The sequence below is a fragment of the Citrus sinensis genome, chromosome 4 (genome assembly GCF_022201045.2).
Source record: "Citrus sinensis cultivar Valencia sweet orange chromosome 4, DVS_A1.0, whole genome shotgun sequence".
Lineage (NCBI taxonomy): Eukaryota > Viridiplantae > Streptophyta > Magnoliopsida > Sapindales > Rutaceae > Citrus > Citrus sinensis.
The window spans coordinates 24,027,365-24,045,620 of NC_068559.1; the positions used below are offsets into that span (position 1 = coordinate 24,027,365).

Below are 18,256 nucleotides of genomic sequence, written 5' to 3' on the forward strand. Positions count from 1 at the left end.
TCGCATATATTGCTTTTGATTTTGTTGTTTTTGATGAATCAAACAAAGTACCCCAAGCAAACATACACAACCAAATTTGGGCATGTAACATGTTCATACTAAAAATATGATAACATCAATTAATGTTTAAAGGAAAAAAAATAAGTCATAAAATTTATCATTTTTTCCACAATCAAAATCCCTTAATTTCGCCAATGGACTACAACTCTTGCTAATAGGGATTAATTCGGCTCCCTACGTTAGAAGTAAAATATAAATCTTTGTTTCAATATTAAGTGAGGGTCGTTCGCAGGGTACCATAGTAGAAATATGAAAATTTGAGTCCTGATTGATTTATAATTATAAAATATCAGTAGAATTCTAATTGTAATACATTAATATATAAAAAAATCCTATAATTTCTTTTCTTTGTTTTTCCCAAACAAAAACAACCCCATTAATTACTTGACAGTCAATATTATCGACAAGGGTGTTGTTAAGTTACATTATAATGTAACTTATATCAACCTAGAAGTTGTCACTAATGACCTGAAAAATAATTTAATTGGTTCTACTTTTAAGTCACTAGTTATAATTTAGTGACTAATATAAGTTACATCATAATAATGTAACTTAACAAGACCGTATCAACAAAAAAAAAAAAGAAAAAAAGTCATCAATCATTAATGAGATTGACGACTATGTTTCATCCCAAGGGGCACGCACGTTTGCATGAACGGTGGTTGGAACATTTTTTCTATCAAGAAGCTTTTTCAGGTTCCCGCAATCAAAGTAGGAACATTTTTTCTATCGACGTTGAAAATGAATGAGTGCATAATACATAAATCAAAGTCAAGTCCACGTACAGCTTGCACCACACGGTAGATTCCTAGACCTAGCCCCCTTGAGACGCTAAACTAATGTCGTATGCAGATGAATATTAATTATTTTTGCATGATTAGTTAGTTAACAGATGGACGCCAAGAAAAAAAGAAAAGAAAAAAAAAACTCTCATTTTATTGAGATTGGTCGAGACAAATCAAGATTGCTCCCACTTTTCTTCCTATTTTTATTTTATTTTTTTGGTTTGGGCGGTGTATGGCTTCCTAGCCAAGACGATGATTCATTGAATGTTTTTCATCTTCTAGATGGTACCGAAACCAACCTAACCTTCAAGTCCATTGGCAACACGTAGTCGCCATGTAGTGAAATCAGCATCTCAACATAATCTCCCAAGTGATTTTTTTTTTTTTTTGTTCGGTTGGTTACTTTTTGAAATATTATCGAAGTGCTATGAACTTTATTCCGCGATTCATGAATAATCTTCGTCAATGGACTCAACGCCGGCCCTCGCATGCAGAGTAATCCATTCAATTTTGACAATCGCTTTCAATCTCTCTCTCTTTTGTTGACTGCTTCCCTTTTCTTTTTTTTTTTGTTTTGTTTCTGATTTGGCACATGCGCATCAGCGTCAAGTATCATCATGAGTAAAACCTGTAGCCGCGTTTGAACTTCACACAATCTAATCAAGAACGAGAAGCATCGAAATTGGAAATAAAATGGGGGGGAAATTCACATTTTCTCCCTACAATTTTGAGTTTCATCACTTAGATTTTAGGCTGTCATTGCTGTATTAATTATTGGGGTTGTGTATGTATTGTCAACATTTTGTTACCTAATTACTCTTTCATTTTCTACCCTTTGAAGGTATCCAGACTGTAAAGTGCGTTATTCTTAAAGGTATCATAATTAAACCCTAATTTCTCTACACGCTACAAAGGGTTAGGTGGCTTAACCTAAAATTATAGGGAAGAAAAAAAATTGCCATCCTCCAAATAGTAAAAGAAATATATATATATATATATATATATATATATATATTGAAAGAATATGAAAAGTAGAGTTTAAAAAATTAAAAGAAATTAGAAATTGGAGAGTCAATGAAATTTCTTCCGAAGAATAGATTTCATTTTATTTTAACTCAATAATATTCAATTAGGAAATGGTTGAAAAATTTTGCAGCCTAATAAATTAACTAGAAGAAAATTTGTTTTGACGTAGACAATTTGATTTGAAGCCAATGAATGACCTAATATTACAACATATGCATATGTGTTTTTAATTGTTCGTACATAACCAAGTCAAAAATGCAAGGTCGAGGGAAGATTTCTCGCTATAACTTTGGCGTTACGATTTGTAATTCTTTAAGGTCACAACTACTTATTTGTTTAATGGATTTGGTTAAAGTAAATGATGCTGTGATTATGATGAATTTCTTTAACATTACATTACGTTGTCGGATCTTTCACGACCGTATTATTTGACGTTGAATAATGCAATTATCAAAGGATAATTTATAATACAAATTAGAAACGATCAACCCACCTGAAAATTGTCGAGAGAATATTAATAGAGTAGATTTATTTACACTCTAAAAATTACTTTGAACAATAAAATTTGAATAAAATAACTTATTATAAAAATACTCCTCGTATGAATTGCTATTAGGGATAATTTATTATAAGTTAATATTGCATAATTACTTTAGACACACATATAGCACACTTAGGAATGGCAGAGATCTCCACAGGGACAGTGGCTCTGGGAGATTTTCCTCAACGATTTTCTACCTAATTTCTTATTTAGGGAAGGGACGGGAATGAGGTGGAATCATCATATTATCCCTATTTTTATTTTTATTTTTATGGGATTATTAGTGAGTAAATAATAAAATTTAAATTGTAAAATATTGAATATTGTGTAAATAACAAATATCAAAATATTTATACAAATAATATAAATATTAGTTAATATAAATACTTGGAAGTAACTTAGACTTAACGACAATCTAACCCACAACCTCACAATTGCACTATCTACAAATCAAACCTAAGTTATTATGTCACAGTCTCACTCATTTTTTTCAAATTATTCACACCGCAGTCAGTGGTGGTGCCAGGAATTTAATCTAGCTAGGGCTAAATTTAAATAATAATATAATTTAAATGGTCAACCAGTAACACAGACCAAAATAAAAATTCATTAATATGTTCAATTCAATACATTTATAACTGACCTCGACTTGTTTTTATATGTTAAAAAAAATTGAAGAATAACCTTATCTTCAAGCATACAAAATAAATCTTTTTTTCTATATATACAACAATAATATCACTCAATCATTGATCTCTCATCTGATTTTATAGATTATTTTTCACAAAATTCATAGCCATTTTTTTTACTATAGTTATGAGAACTAGTAAAAATAATAAATAAATTAATGAATACAATTTATCCTTTTTATTATTAACTATTTTTCTTCTTAACTTATCAATTCCTTTCAAATTTTGAAAATTTGTTATCATAACTCACTTCTATAATGTAAATATTAAGTTGAATTTTAAGTGTCATAAGACTCATTAGAGAAAAATCATTTGGATAAACTCATTGAGGTGAAATAGTTTTTTTTTTTTTTTTTTTTTTTTTGTGTGTGAGGAGAGTTAGGGCTGGAGAAACTTCAAAATACAATGTTTCTTTGTAGGTTGGAAATGTAAAAAAATAAATACTTAATATATTGGTTATGTTTAAATTTTAGCAAGGACTTTCTTGATAAATCAAATTCAAAATGAGACAAATATCTAACTAAATTTGTAAATTTTAAAAAGCCTGGAGGGCAGTTCTAATGTGGCGCCGCCACTGACCGCAATCAAAGCCCAATTTGTCCTCATCTCATTAATTTAGGTATTTATATCCATTTCATTCATCTCATTATTGATATAAAAGTAATTTCTTTTTCTTTTTGTCATAGGATTATGAAGATTGACGAAGATAATTATTCTAATGATTTGTATTTTGTAGTGTGACTTTTGTTGTGGATTAATGTTAATGTAAGATATATTGCCAAATTTTAAATTTTTTTTATTTTAATATGATTAAATCGAGTTTAAAAACTAAAAAACGTATCATTATTTAAGGATTGAAGACCCTCAGGATCCCTATCCCCTTCCTCAAGTAATTATGACGTGGAGGGGGAGGAGATGGAAATATAAACAAAATATCATGAATAAGTATAAAGAGAGAGTGTACGTAATAGAAAGTGTTGAATTAATTTTTAGAATGCAAACAACATGCCTATTAATATCATGTCTTCCAATAAACTTTACGGTCTTTAACATAAAAGATGACTAACTTTAAGGAATTTGCATGCTTAAATATCACATTTATCGTTCAGCCATTTAATTGATGTTTTTACGCAACATAGATGAAATGCCTATTAACAATTTTACTATTGATTTTCACTATCGATGAAAGTGTCATTTTTCATAAAATGAGTAATTAATTTATGGTGAAAATTTTGGTATATTTATGCTACATGAATTGTCAGAGTCACTATGATTGCAAAAACAATTTTTTTAAATTTAAAAATTTCAATACACTGAATAAAATATATGATTTCTGTGGAACTCCCTTACCTTAATTTCCTAAGGGGAGATAACTGGAAACCATGATACGACGTCGTTCAGGATCCATGGCTGCATTACAATAATCTACATTGTAATCCATTTTAGTCTTTTTACCTTAATTTCTTAACTTGCATATAAACCTCCTTTAAATTAAAGGAATATACATCACCAAATTCCTTTGTTTGTTGTTTATCTAGTGGAACGTATAGACGATATGTCATCTAAAAGTTTATAAATCAAATGTTTGTTGTGTATAAATAAATATCTTAACAACGTGTCATCTAAATTATGGATCGACATATTAATTATATTTATTGGTTATGTAATTATATTGATGTTACGCCGTCTAGTCACCTCAAAAATAAAATTTTACAACCAATATGTTCTTTAAAAAAATAAAAAAATAAAAAAATAACCATGATGCTGATGCTTGCTAGCAAAATATATATGCTGAACAACACCAGAATTAGAAATCGGATTTTGTATTGGAAGTCTATTTTAATTTGAGATCATTTGAAGAGAATTAATAATATAGTTCGGGCTCGGCCAAGCCCTACTAGACCCTATGCTTAAAATGAGGGCTCTAGCCTCTTAAAAATCTTGAGCCTTCCAATCAAGCCCAACTATTTAGTCCGACTATAATTTTTTTACTTTAATTTCAATTTTTAGATTTTTTTTTTAAAGATTGAGACTCTAATTCTTCATTCTTTATTAATAATATTGTATTATTCTTATTATGATTCTATTTTTATGTTGAACTTGGTTGTAAGGTATTTAATAAATGAGTAGCACTATTGGCACCCCTCTATATCTCTTATGAAACCCCTCTTGTTCTTTATTTACAAATTTGCCCTTTACATTTAAATTATATTAAAAATAAAACTTATCTAATTAAACCCACCTATGTTTTCTTATTTTTTCTCCATTATAAACTCATTGAATCTATAAATTTTGAAAAAATAATGAATTTTCATACAATAAGAATTTGATCTAAATATAAACAAAGTTTTTGTAGGAAAAAATAATTTTGTGAAGTTTGTTTACTTAGGCCAATTTTTTTTTTAAAGATTCACACACGTCTTTATGTATATACCAAGGTTATTACCTACTAGGAAAAACAAAGACATATAGGGATAAAAATAATAAATTCATGAATGATATAATTAAGAAGAGATTGAAAGTGGTTTGGAACGGGAGAAGGGCGAGAGAATGCGCCTAATAAATTTTTTTTTTAAGTATCTATGCAAGGGTTTATTAAGAAAGTACAACAAATGAGGGTTATTTTAGGAATTAAGAAGAGTATGTAGATAAAAAGGGTTTAAAAAGAATGTTAGAGGTATGCCAATAGTCCAACTCTTAATAAATTATTTGTTTATTTAGCTTCAACAACAACACAATATGTAACAAACAAACCGAATTAAGAAGTAAATAAATTAAATACAAAATACTACATTAACATGAAATAAAGACAAATTTAAGTGGAGTGAGTTGTGACCACTTGTGTGATGTGTGTCTTAACTTTCAAGTTTTATATTTTTTAATTTTCAAAATTAATTTAAGGGTTATAATCGTTTCAGCCCTTTCATTAAGGTCTTGACCTTGACTCGAATATAATTGAATCTGATTGCTTGAGCTCTATCCCAATCCTTAACCCATTAAATTTGAGCTAAAACCCTAAAAATTAGGATCGGGTCAAACAAGTCAAGGATAAAATCAGGCATTTTTGCCGTCCCTAGTTCGAGAATTACTAAAGAACAAGAACTAAAAGGTAAAAAGAGACATATTTTTTTATATTTTTATGAATGAAAAGATGAGGATTAACAAGGAAATAGTTAAAACTATTCGGAAATATTCAGCTGGCATTGTCCCCACATTTTGCTTAACTTAACAAAGGAAAGGCAATACAATCTCTGGTTTGATCCAGCAAAGAATTGCCAAAGTACTGAATTGTTTGGAATGGATTGTATTCATGACTGATAAATAACCAATACGGGTGCATATAATTTTATGGCAGAGTTCATATATTCTCTTCACTGAATAATCAACGAAACAATAAAAACCATTTTAGTCTGTTCAAAATGAATCAAAAACACAAACTCCAAAATTTTTTAATAGCCGTGCTGTCGTATATAAAATATGTGAGTTAATTTCACTTCTTGACAATATGACAAATAAATATAAAAATACAACCCAATCGCTTGATTTTGCATGCACGTAGGCTGTAGCTTATGTGTTCACAAATCTGCAATTCTTTCTCACTTCCCCATTGACAAAGCTTTCTGGGTTTGTAATATTTCCCATCTTCACCATCGAATCAGAGAATTGCTGGAAGAAACCAAGAGCGTCATGTGCATACTTATTCACAAGCTCCTTTGTTTGGATTCCGAAAATGCTCGAGTACATTTCTTGGTCAGAATTCAGCAGTCCTTCTCCTTGCAGAAGTATCTGGTAAAAGGAATTGTCGAAAAGATTTGGTGTCTCATAATCCATTGCTGTTTCGTTATTGTCACTTCCAATGGGTGGACATATTGATTTCAACACGCTGAGATGTGTCTCGGATAATGGATTTATGCCTGAAGTTACCCTGTAGTCTCCATAAATTCTCTTACGGTAATTCACACAGCGTGCCATTCCAATGGTGTGAGCCCCTGTGCATTCACTTGAGAAATTAATCATGCAGTGTTTCAACCAAAAAAGTCATGCTGCGCTCATCCAATAAGTTCTTATTACAATGTATACATGAAATACGCGTGACATGATTTCATTGAATGGTCCCATTATTGTGAGAATCATATGTAGCTTACCTGAAAGAGCCACCATATCGGTGACAGATAGGCCTTGATAATGAAACTTAGAAATAATAGAGAGGAGGCCCTCATCTGGACTGGGCAGATTCGAGTCTGCTAATGCATAGCTTGCAGTTTTAGAGTCCTTTCTTCCCACTGGAACATCCCAATAAGGTCCACCAACCTGGACATTACAATTCCATCAATTCAAAACAGATGAACGTATATATTATTTTTGTGTTCCACAAAGGACTTTGAGTTTGGATTCAGTGCTTTTATGACCTGTTCTGATCTGTTAAAAATTTTATACCATGTTTGAACTTATAAAAGTATACAAATATATTAAATATATAACTTCATCTAATGACCAGCAATTACATCCTCGTAAAAAGATTAGCACTAAATCTAAATCTGAGAAGAGAAAGATAACGCATAAGAGTAATTTTTCATTGTATATATATTACCAGAATGATTGCGTCTCTAGCAGCAATGGTGAGAATATCTGCACAAGAGACGATTCCAGGGCAATCGGATTCGATCTTGTTCTTGATCCTGTCTATAATCCTAAAACCTTTCAGGGCGTTTCTGTTAATAGAAGCCTTTTTTTCTCCTTGTAAGTCGATAGTATCGTCTAGTAAAACTGACCCGTCACATCCCTGCATGCACATATCTGTATAAGTTTCAACAATATACTGCTAGCTAATATGAGTGCTTAACCCACAGTTTAACGTAATTAGTTTAAGCAAACAGTGCAGCTAAATATGTGAACCTGTACAAAGCAATCATGGAAGTGTAGTCGGACTATAAGGGCGGCGTTGCGCGGATCCGAAAGCACAGCACATTCCATTTCTTTTCTCACAATCTCGAACGCAGTCGGGCAAGTCTTTGCATAGTAATCCAACGTCAAATAAGGTTCACTTGCATGCAACCGGGGGATAAAACTTGAGAAAACCAAAAGCAAAAATTGCAAAATTGGAAGCCTAGGATGATGAAGAGAATTTGCCATTGCTGTTGCTGGTTCTTTTTCTGGCTTTTCTTGAATGATAGAATAGATTCAGTTCAGAGTGGGAGCGAGAGGTGGGACTGAGAAATTATATATAAGTGAAAAGAGTGTAGAATTATTTGCATGGCCGTTTGAGTATTTCGTATGGACATGTCTTGAGTGTTTCGTATGGATATGTCTCATAAGTCAATAGAGGATGCAACTAATGCAACTAATGTTTCTCCTACACCCAAATAAAACGAAATGACACTGAGACACAAAGCTTTCATAAGACGTGATCGATGCTGTTCTTTCATTTGTTTAATTGCTGATAAGATTGAGGCAAGTCACCAAACCTAAATCCAATATAACAGCTAATTGTCGTTTGCGCCTCCTTTTTACTCTTCAATTTTTTTTTATTTGAACTTCGTTTTCACAAAGGCATTATCAAAGCATATAAATCAGAGTCCATTATTGTTTTATAACTAGAATGATTATTATGTTGGACATGGACTTTACATGTTGGATGGTCTAATTTGGACAGATTAGGTAGAACTAACTTGTTTCGCAAAATACATTCACTCTATCAAACTCAGGCGTAAGATTTCTAGCACTATATATTTTTCCTTTCTTAATGACTTTTACGAGCAAGAATGAATATCCGTTTCTTGCATATTCATTATCAGTTGCTTTTATACAAGAAGAATATCTAGAATGGATGCAAAAATGTGTTGAGTCATGATCGTGAAGTGCAAGATATTTATCACGTGTTATGGAAGTATTATTAATAATCCAGCATCTGCAAATTTCATATTCAGTTTGACTTTCTCTCATTGGAATGACCACTAGATCTAGGCGTTTTTTAAATAATAATTAAAAAAAAAAAGAACACAAAATACAAAAGGGATATGATCTCCTATAGTCGGGCAATCCTAACCATGACCCAGAATGCGGCCGACCACTATGACTGTCAAAGACTGAAAAGAGTACCCGACCTTGAACAGCCTGGGCATTGCCACTTCAAGTTCAATACCTGAAAGAATTGGTAAACTGATCCAAGATTTCGTCCTACGAACTAATCTTTGCACTAACTTTCAGACTCCACACACACACACACACACACACACACACACATATAGAGTAATTCTTTAATGAGAGTAGGATACACTTTTAGAATACAAAAGCTTACATATTTCAATACATCCGAGACTGTCTTTTTTTTTTGTTAGTGGTCTACTCAATTTGCTAAAATGAAGATACCCTCACTAGAAAATGTCCGCAGGCAACAAAAATCATGGCATTCAAATAAGCAAAAAAAAAAAAAAAAGATTCATCCTCAATCATGATCTCTTTTAAAAATTTTTAATGGCACAAAAGGGGAAAATTGTCCAGAGTACATTTGAAAAGGACAGAGGCAATATAACAAGCATCTCAAACCTAATACATTAGGTATACAGTTCAGAATCAAATGGACGATTCCTATTCTGGCTAAACCATGAATAGCCATCCTCACCATTATTTAAGCCGAAATCCATGCCTGGCAGCACATTCTTCTGCAGTAGAGATTGAATGAAGGGCACTGCTGAACCACCAAATTCAGGCCACGACACACAAAGAGTTCCCTTGATGTTCTTCAGTTGGCATCGACTCAACAGAGCAGCAGGTAAGCCATCAACCATACTTCCAGATGGGAAATAGTCCACATCCTTTAGCAATGATGGTCCTTCCTTTCTTGCAGCTGATGTCTCCAGCTTGAAAGCAAACGTCTCATCTGGAGGGAGCTTACCCCGGAAGTTCCGGTTCTGAATTGAATCAAGGATCAGAACCCTCTCAGGAATTATTTCTTCACCTATTAGCACCTTTGCAACTGCATGAGATCTCTCTGCGGCAACAGAGCACTGAACAGAAACAACAAGAATCCTACCATCCACATCATTCACGGCATAGATATTGCAGGATTTGTCTGTAAGGGAGGGTTCAGTAGAGTTTCCGGAGAAGGGGATCTCAGGGAGGATGAGACTTCCAATTAGGGTTTTAGAGGATAAATGGTGGAACACAAAGAGTGATGGAGAAGATATTGCGACAATGAGGAGAGTAGGGCGAAGAGGTGCATCAAGCTTAGGATTAGAGAACAAAAGAAAAGGAGAAGGAAGAGGCGGCAATGGAGGCGTAAAATTGTTGAGATCTTCCTGGAAGAACCTTGATGGTGGAGGAATCTCAGTCAGGACATCTTCCATTGTCTATTCTTAATCCAAATTCAGCAACCTGCCAATACACACAAGTATACATGTTATCAGTTTCTTATCTCCGAAAATTAAGTCGCTGAAGACAATGCTGATCAGGTTTAACACTCATTCCACCAAGTTAATCTACAGATAATTCAGAATATCAGTATTTAAGATGGATGGTTAATTGTAACCATTAACCCCGTCTTATTGAAGCGTAATTAATAGACATGAGTTTTGGTGTATGAACCAAAATGATCACTTTCTAACATTGAACTTGCTAAAACATCATGCAGAATGAAGATTATATTAGTTGTACAGCATCTTGGATGACATAAATAAGTAAAGTTGCACAGCGGTGACATTAAATAAAAACACCATCAGCTTGATTGTGCAATTAGACACTTCCAAATAGCTTGATACCAAAATTCATTAAAACAATCCAAAAATACCCCAAATCTATAGGTAAATTAAAATTGGACAAATGAATTCACACATTGAAATGCAACTGATAGCAGACCACAGAAACATCACATTACAACAACTAACATAGTTTTTAAAGTAAAAAGAGGCACATAAAGCTTCTTCTTTTTTTAACTCATTAGACTTAGCAGTAAAATCCGAATGCTTTTTCTCCTACGTACGGCATGTAGCTTTATTGGAAGCAACTTGAAGAGATATTGAATCCAATGCATTCGCATAGGAGAACATGAAAAGTTCAAACAAAGGACGCGCAAACAAGTTGAAATAAGTGCACAAATTCAAGCGAAGTTCAATTCATGCTCAAACATAGACAAATCTGAATAATAGTAAACTCTCAAGAATGAGTACTTCACATGTAACAATGAAGTGATATCAATTTAAGCAAACAAGATTTTTCAATTAACTCTTAAGAACTTCAAAAAGTTAAAATCATTGTTTCGTGATTCAACACAAGTAGGTTTTCACTTTGATTTTACACAGGACTTAGCAATAATAAAACGAGAATAGTATAAGCTAGAGTTAAAATTTTGAAGCTCTGCCTGCAGCAGCACGCTGCAGGTCTAGGGTAACACTCACTGTTAATCGAACCCCATGAAAATTAGATCACAATATGAGATCAATAGCTTCGAAAAATATAAAATTATACAGCATCAAAGATATCAATTGTGGCAAGTGAGAGAGGAGATACAAAGAGAGCTTACTTGGACAGAAATTGTTTCACGCGTTGAAACTGAGAGTTATTTATTTATTTATTTTTGTTTAATAAATAATTTAGAAAATTAAGCCAATTCATCATGTTCATGGATGATAATTAATTTGAATTGATATTGTACGACTACTACCACACGAATATCATGCGTGACAATGGAACTTACGAATTACAATTTACAGATCGTGCGACGTTTCTCTTCTCTTGGATTAATGCGCTGCGTTTTGAGAATGGGCGTCTTGGCGGCGAAGTTAAGAACTGTGGCGCATGCAATAAACAACTGAAACTTTCGCCAGTGTCAATTTTTTTCTTTTAAATTTGGAGAACCGCAACGACGCCGTTTTGACGCAAATCACACTTGTTAAACAAGAAGCCCAACCTTGCAGAAACAGATACTAGGCAGTTTTCAAAATTTAACAATTATTTGTAATATATAATTCAGTTCCCTCGGTATCTGATGATCACATCCCATTACAAACCCCTTTATATGCAAAGGAATTTTCTGATCAAATCGTTTTGGTTCTGGCTTTCACAATCAATCCACAAGACAATGATACTTCTTCCAAATAAAATAATAATAATAAATCAGAAGAAGAATTAGCTTATTACAGTTTTAAGTAAGATTCATGCTAAGTGTTCGAATAATTAAACTCAGAAAAGTTACATTAAACAGCAGCAGCAGCAGTTCAACGATGAATACTCGAAATCATGATGAAAGACCACAACTATGAACCAAGGTTCCTCGGTTACAAAAGAATTGACTGCATCCCACCAATCCTCACACCAGGCACCAGACAGACCCAAGTATTACAGTTTACCAAGTTTCTATACACCTTTTTTTTTTTTAACCCACAATAGAACGTTGGTCGTTGGGTATGTATAAATCTAAGGTGGTGAAGTGCATGGGACCAAAATCTCATTCTAACAATTGTACTCTCCAAGTTGCTATTGTTTTCTTCCTTTCTCTACACTTGATCCTTAAAAAATCAATATACAATCCCATCAATTCTAAGGGAATTCTTCAGCTAACAAGAATTTCGCCTTCACCAAGAGTACCATGAAACATGTAATTCGTGGCTGCTCCATACCTGCATGAGACATGGCAGAATAGGATGTTTTTACGTGAGTCAATCTACGAAACAATGCATTACAAGTGGACAAATACAGAAATTTGGACCAATATCTAATTCTCTTCCCTAAAATGCTATGAAATGCAAATTAGAATGCATGTGTGGTAAGTATAAGATATTCCAAGCTCAAGCATCTTCTGATCTAATTCAATTTTTTTTTATTACATGAGATTTTTGCTCAAGAGTACAACTCATATTACATGAGATTACAATTGATATTTACAAATCAGACTATTACTTTAACTAGTTTACATCAATTCTTATGAAACCCGCCCAGATTTTTACCCTCTCTAATATTCGAGAGACGTTTACTCCACTCACATTTCGAAAGGGAGAAGACTACCTTCACTCAAATTGAGGCTCGAACCCATGACCTCACAATTGTGAAGTATGGGTTCTAACCCCTAGTGGCTTTGATCTAATTCAATTTAAAACAAAACAGAGCAATTTGTTGCCATCCATGGATGTCAAAATGGCTTCCATAAAACCTCATACTACCTGTGAAGGAGTCATGCACTGGTTGTAATTATTGTTTCCCGATCAATCTTCGTGTTCATTGTCACTCTCAGAGTCTGCACGGAATAATGAAAGGAACCAAAAAAGAAAAAAGAAAAAGAGATCAGGTAAATGCCAGAAAACAAACTAAAGAGTTTTAGCAAACTCAGATACTAAATATCATCTACTGTGATGCTCCAACACCTCTCAACTGAGTGTTTCCTTTTAAGTTGAAATGATTGCTAACCCTCCCATGAACTCTTGTCAATATTTTCTAATTTTCTCCATGTATATATATATATATATATCGAAAAAGACTTGTTTGTAGACTGCGAATATGAAATACATCTGCAACATAAAAAACCATCCAAGGAACAAAATTATTTAATCACCTGATCGAACATCTTCACTAACTCTTCCCCTTGCTTGGACTTGTTTAACAAGCATCCGGTATATCAATACCCACCAGTAAATGTGAAGAACAAGCAAACAAAATAGTAGAGTATTGAATACATAGTAGTATATCGGTCCATCCATAGGATGTTTTTTCTTGTCCAAGGTCAGGATGACTTCATAGCTGCCAATGTAGAGAAAAAGCAGAAAAAGATATTAACGAATAAATGGAGAGATGAAAGAAAGTGTATTTACTTCAATCCTCATATTTTATCCAGTTTACACAAGAAGTCACAGGAGCAAAATTTTTCTTTGCTTATTAGAAACCAAGGTAATGACTAATGAGGCTAATAAACTCATCTATTCAGCAGAGCTCAGCACTATCTGCATAAATTAACAGATTTCCAAGAGACTGGAGCAAAATATTTGCTGTGTCGACAGGACCCACGCCCCCATCCCCAAAAGAAAAAAAAAATGTTTCCACCGTCACCACACTGGTAGCAAATCACAAGGGATAACCTTCAAGGGTATCAAAATCTGGAGTTGCCAAGTTGGATATCAGTATTCATCCAAGAATTACAGATCATAAGATCTTTGATATCAATTTAAGGTTGGCTAAAGCAATTCAGTTTTTTAGTTTTTAATTTTTTTTTTTAAGCAATTCAATGTTAAGACGTACCAAAGATGAACATGTAGGAGCTCATAAAAATCCAAAAAAAGAAAAATGGGTCGCAAACACAAATTAGGTATCAAATTTCACAGACCTTGTACTCCAGAGAATCCAGAAAGGGTAGTAAATAAGGCGGAGTAAGATCCATGACAAAACAAAGAGAATAAAGGACAAGCTAGCAATCCCTTCAGCGCCAATGTACTTGGACATCTTCCCAATCTCCAAAAACACATCACTGGCATCATGAAGTGCTAAAACAACTGAGCCAACACGAGCAAATCTGCACAAGACAGATGTAATAGACTAAAAATTACTGTTTTTATTTATTTATTTTTTGATATATTACAAATCACTGCTTAAGATATCAATCTATTGGTAAAATATACAAACGTGTTTAATTGGATCCAGATGGGATCTGTTTTCTGTGTAGGAATTAACAACATTATGGTGATAACAAACTCCCTCCCCCCCCCCCCCCCCGGCGGGGTCCACACAAATCACTGTTTAAGATATCAATCTGTTGGTGAAATATTTAAAAATGTTTAATTGGATCCAAATAGGACCTGTTTTATATATAGGCATTAATATTATGGTGATAACACACTTTTTTTTTTTTTTGGGGGGGGGGGGGGGGGGGGGGAATGTTGATAACACACTTTTGTTATCAAATAAGAACCAACTCCACTTCCTTAAAGTGTTAACAACCAAAAGAAGAGCAAGCAGTAACAGAATTGTATCAGAGCAAACCTAAAAATGTATGACAGAACAATGAGGATAACAGTGGCAACATGATGGCCCATCGACACCCCAAAGTCAGCACGCCTTGTTTCCCAGAACATGAGAGCAAATATAGAGTAGGTGTAAAATCCAGCAGCATACATATATACCCCTTTCAATTTCAACCTGTAAAAAAATTCAGTTATTTCTCAATTGAGTAATAAAGCAGAGATCAACAAATCGTTTAAAAAGCTTATTTGCAAGGAAATAGTTAAGCAATAAATAAAATTAACAAAACACCAACAAGAACTTGACATATAAATCAGAACGGGAAAAAAAAAACCTTACTTAATCTTTTGATCAGGCCACACCTGATTTCCCGGGCCCACCCAAAAGCATCTAGTGTTCTTAAACCAAGGCTCATCATATGTTACAGAGAGAGCCAGAAGCTCTGCTGTAAGAAAATACACGCATTTCCAAGCTGACTCATTAAATTTCCTAATCTTTTTTTTTCTCTCGCTTGTCTTGAAATCCAACATATGATGCCCCTTGCCAAATATCCATCGCTTTGCAACTTTCTGTTACAAATACATTTCAGTCAGTCATAATAAATTGTTTGAAGAAATATGAAAGCTTAGAGGATTTGAATATATGGAAAAGGGACCATAGAACATGCCCACAAGGAAAAAGAAGTCACATCCACAATTTGTTTCTTTAACACATACATATACAACTGCATTTGTTATATAGTAGTCGTTGGGAAGAAAATTCAAGCAATTAAAAGTAATTAACACTTAACATACATACGTATCCACACTCGCTATGAATCTTCACCATTTTCATAAATGAGTAACGATGTCCGCAATTTGGAGGATCTTACTAACTATTTTAGGTTAGCCCTCAATTTGGAAGATCCTACTAACTATTTTGGGTTAGCATCCCTCTCAACACCTAAACACGGCAGGAAACTAAAAGACGAAAACGAAAGTTGCTACATATCACATGCATAGATAAAGATATATAAAATCAGCTAGAGACTGATAGAAGAATCTAGATTAGTAGGTAGCTATATCTTTATCCAAAACTTACACAACAAGATAGTCAAAAATGCCAAAATTCAACAATGTCACGTGGCATCTGACAACATACCCTATAATTGAAGAGAGAGGTAAGTGGAGCAAGAAAAGTCAGTTCTTTTAGTTAGTGTTTGAAATTTGCTTTATCAATAGCTTAGATGTTTACAAGAAGCTAACGATGATATTTCTCTGTTCTACTCTGCATCCTTGTATGCTTCACTTCTGCTAAACTCACACTATGGTCTTATTGTTTTTCATGTACCAAATCATCAACAATACTATTTCGTACAACATAGAAATTCAGGCAAAGCCCTGTAAGAGTTATTAAGTTTGAAATATGTAAACTGAATCATCAGCCAATGCTGGAGCTTGAATGATAACTAACCACCATCATAAAGTGGCAACCATTTATAAGTCTTGGCAACCAATCACATTTCCATGGCAAGACACCAATAAGACACTTCCAAAGCAAGAAGGTGAATACGTCTTTCTTCTTTTGATACTAATCCCTGAACGTCACTTCAGTATGCATTGGGTTCAAGACTGGAAACTACTTTCACACTCTAACACCTGTATTAAGAAAATCCTTAAAGGTGGGTTCCACGGAAAGTACATGAATCTAGACATCAGCGTCATTGCACTAAGGAGTGGAGATGTTTCCAATCGAAAGGTATAAGATGAGTGATATTCACATTGAATCACCAAATCCAATACAAAATGGCCCCTTCTATCTAATCTGAGTAAAACAAATCATTTGAAACACTACCCCTCTCATGATTAACCCAGAGAATCTTTTAATATTAGATCTTAACCTCTCTAACATCCAATAAGCCAATATATGAGAATACAAGTGAACCAAACTCTGATTTAAATCAAGACATACTTTTTCAAACCATAAAAATAACTTAACATTCACTACTGCTCATAAAACGCTATTCCGTCCAATCAACACACGAAAAGAGCACAACGCATCATAGAGAACCGCAAATTATGTACAGGTCGATCAAATGCCCTAATAAAACAAAACAAACTAGCTACTAATAATCCGACAAGTTGAAAGTCAAACCTCAATAAAGCAATAAAAGTCAAACCTCAACAAAGCAATAAAAAACATACAAAGAAATAAAAAGAAAAGGAAAAAAGAAGACGAAAAGAAGTTGAAAAGAAGTACCTCGAATACGAATTTTTCAAGAAAGAATCGAACGGAGGGAAAGTAAAGAGCGAAGAGAGGAAGAACAGCAAAATCCTCATAAGCTGGGTACGATTCTTGCTCCCAGTTAACAGATTTCACTAATTCAACGAAACCCATTTGCGATGATCCTTCAAATTGTCTAGTGGTGGCAGAAAGAGGAAATTTTGGCGGATCACAAGGGAGGAGTAAATGGTTCAGGCAGAGATTAGTTTGTGTGCGCGATGTGGACTGAGTTTTTAAGTTTTTTGTACTCCTCCTTCATCGTAGGTGGACAAGAAAGAGACTTTCGTTAGATTCGAGCTGGGAGTGATGGAATGACGATTTTGCCCCTCTTCCTTGATACCTGGTAGTTGACCTCTCTGTGCTGCACGTTCATCATGGTTCGTAGTTCGTACTTCGCAGATCGTACTAGACGGGTGAAATTGTGAACTGCCTACAACTCATAGTACCATGTGATATCCAGAGTCTCCAGACTGTGTGAAGCCCATTCTTCCTTGTTGGCTTGCCACGCGGCATGAATAATTAAAATTTTATGACAAAAATTATAGGTGCGAGTGTTTTGACACTTTCACTCTTTAAAAAAAGTCATGGTTCAAATCCCGTTCTCATGTAGAATTATCACTTTGGTCAATATTTTATCTTATACGGACTGACTCAGTGCAAGCGGAGGTTAATCTGAGTTGTAATATATATTTAAAGGTCCTTTTCACAATTGAGTTGTGGTACAAATTTAAACATTCCTTATTTCAATTTGTACCATGAAGTGGTACAAATCTTTCCACTTCGTGATTTTGATAAAAAAAAATTTATGACCAAAATGAAGTAATAAGGAAAATAGTTTTACAGAATTGGCCCAAATTTTTGGTCTGTTGACAAAACTATCCTTATTTCAATTTTTTTTTTTTAACTTTTGCAGTAGAAAGATTCTCATTTCAACAATAATGCCCCTAAATGAT

General features: G+C 33.7%; 3 protein-coding genes across 6 annotated transcripts; all 3 read right to left on the minus strand.

Moving 5' to 3' along the window:
• Positions 1 to 6,444: 6,444 nt before the first annotated feature.
• LOC102612190 (peroxidase 11) lies at positions 6,445 to 8,531 on the minus strand. Its single transcript, XM_006484238.4, has 4 exons — positions 7,998 to 8,531; positions 7,693 to 7,884; positions 7,247 to 7,412; positions 6,445 to 7,090 (listed from the first exon to the last, which is right to left on the minus strand). Exons 1-4 carry the CDS (start codon positions 8,232 to 8,234, stop codon positions 6,669 to 6,671), a joined length of 1,017 nt encoding a protein of 338 aa, XP_006484301.1. The 5' UTR covers positions 8,235 to 8,531; the 3' UTR covers positions 6,445 to 6,668.
• A 1,008-nt stretch (positions 8,532 to 9,539) lies between these two features.
• On the minus strand, positions 9,540 to 11,954 carry LOC102611506 (uncharacterized). 3 transcript variants are annotated; one of them, XM_006484235.4, is made up of 2 exons: positions 11,794 to 11,954; positions 9,540 to 10,475 (listed from the first exon to the last, which is right to left on the minus strand). In XM_006484235.4, exon 2 carries the CDS (start codon positions 10,445 to 10,447, stop codon positions 9,656 to 9,658), a length of 792 nt encoding a protein of 263 aa, XP_006484298.1. In that variant the 5' UTR covers positions 10,448 to 10,475; positions 11,794 to 11,954; the 3' UTR covers positions 9,540 to 9,655. The 3 variants fall into 3 exon arrangements, with proteins under 3 accessions (XP_006484298.1, XP_006484299.1, XP_006484300.1); XM_006484236.4 differs by lacking the exon at positions 11,794 to 11,954 and adding an exon at positions 11,620 to 11,786; XM_006484237.4 differs by lacking the exon at positions 11,794 to 11,954 and adding an exon at positions 11,495 to 11,621.
• Positions 11,955 to 12,184: 230 nt separating this feature from the next.
• LOC102611016 (ceramide synthase 1 LOH3) lies at positions 12,185 to 17,719 on the minus strand. Of its 2 annotated transcripts, XM_006484233.4 has the most exons (7): positions 17,280 to 17,717; positions 15,381 to 15,610; positions 15,063 to 15,218; positions 14,410 to 14,595; positions 13,645 to 13,829; positions 13,256 to 13,329; positions 12,185 to 12,715 (listed from the first exon to the last, which is right to left on the minus strand). In XM_006484233.4, the coding sequence occupies exons 1-6, from the start codon at positions 17,415 to 17,417 to the stop codon at positions 13,298 to 13,300; spliced, it is 927 nt and encodes a 308-aa protein (XP_006484296.1). In that variant the 5' UTR covers positions 17,418 to 17,717; the 3' UTR covers positions 12,185 to 12,715; positions 13,256 to 13,297. The 2 variants fall into 2 exon arrangements, with proteins under 2 accessions (XP_006484296.1, XP_006484297.1); XM_006484234.4 differs by lacking the exons at positions 12,185 to 12,715; positions 13,256 to 13,329 and having other exon boundaries at positions 13,686 to 14,182; positions 17,280 to 17,719.
• Between the last annotated feature and the right edge of the window lie 537 nt (positions 17,720 to 18,256).

Coding starts and splice junctions, on each gene's coding strand:
- LOC102612190 (XM_006484238.4), bottom strand. CDS start 8,234: ATGGCAAATTCTCTTCATCATCCTAGGCTTCCAATTTTGCAATTTTTG. Junction 7,885..7,997: donor TCCATGATTGCTTTGTACAG/GTTCACATATTT, acceptor ATGTGCATGCAG/GGATGTGACGGGTCAGTTTT. Junction 7,413..7,692: donor CTAGAGACGCAATCATTCTG/GTAATATATATA, acceptor TGTAATGTCCAG/GTTGGTGGACCTTATTGGGA.
- LOC102611506 (XM_006484235.4), bottom strand. CDS start 10,447: ATGGAAGATGTCCTGACTGAGATTCCTCCACCATCAAGGTTCTTCCAG.
- LOC102611016 (XM_006484233.4), bottom strand. CDS start 17,417: ATGGGTTTCGTTGAATTAGTGAAATCTGTTAACTGGGAGCAAGAATCG. Junction 15,611..17,279: donor TTGAAAAATTCGTATTCGAG/GTACTTCTTTTC, acceptor TATTTGTAACAG/AAAGTTGCAAAGCGATGGAT. Junction 13,830..14,409: donor TGGATTCTCTGGAGTACAAG/GTCTGTGAAATT, acceptor CTACATTGGCAG/CTATGAAGTCATCCTGACCT.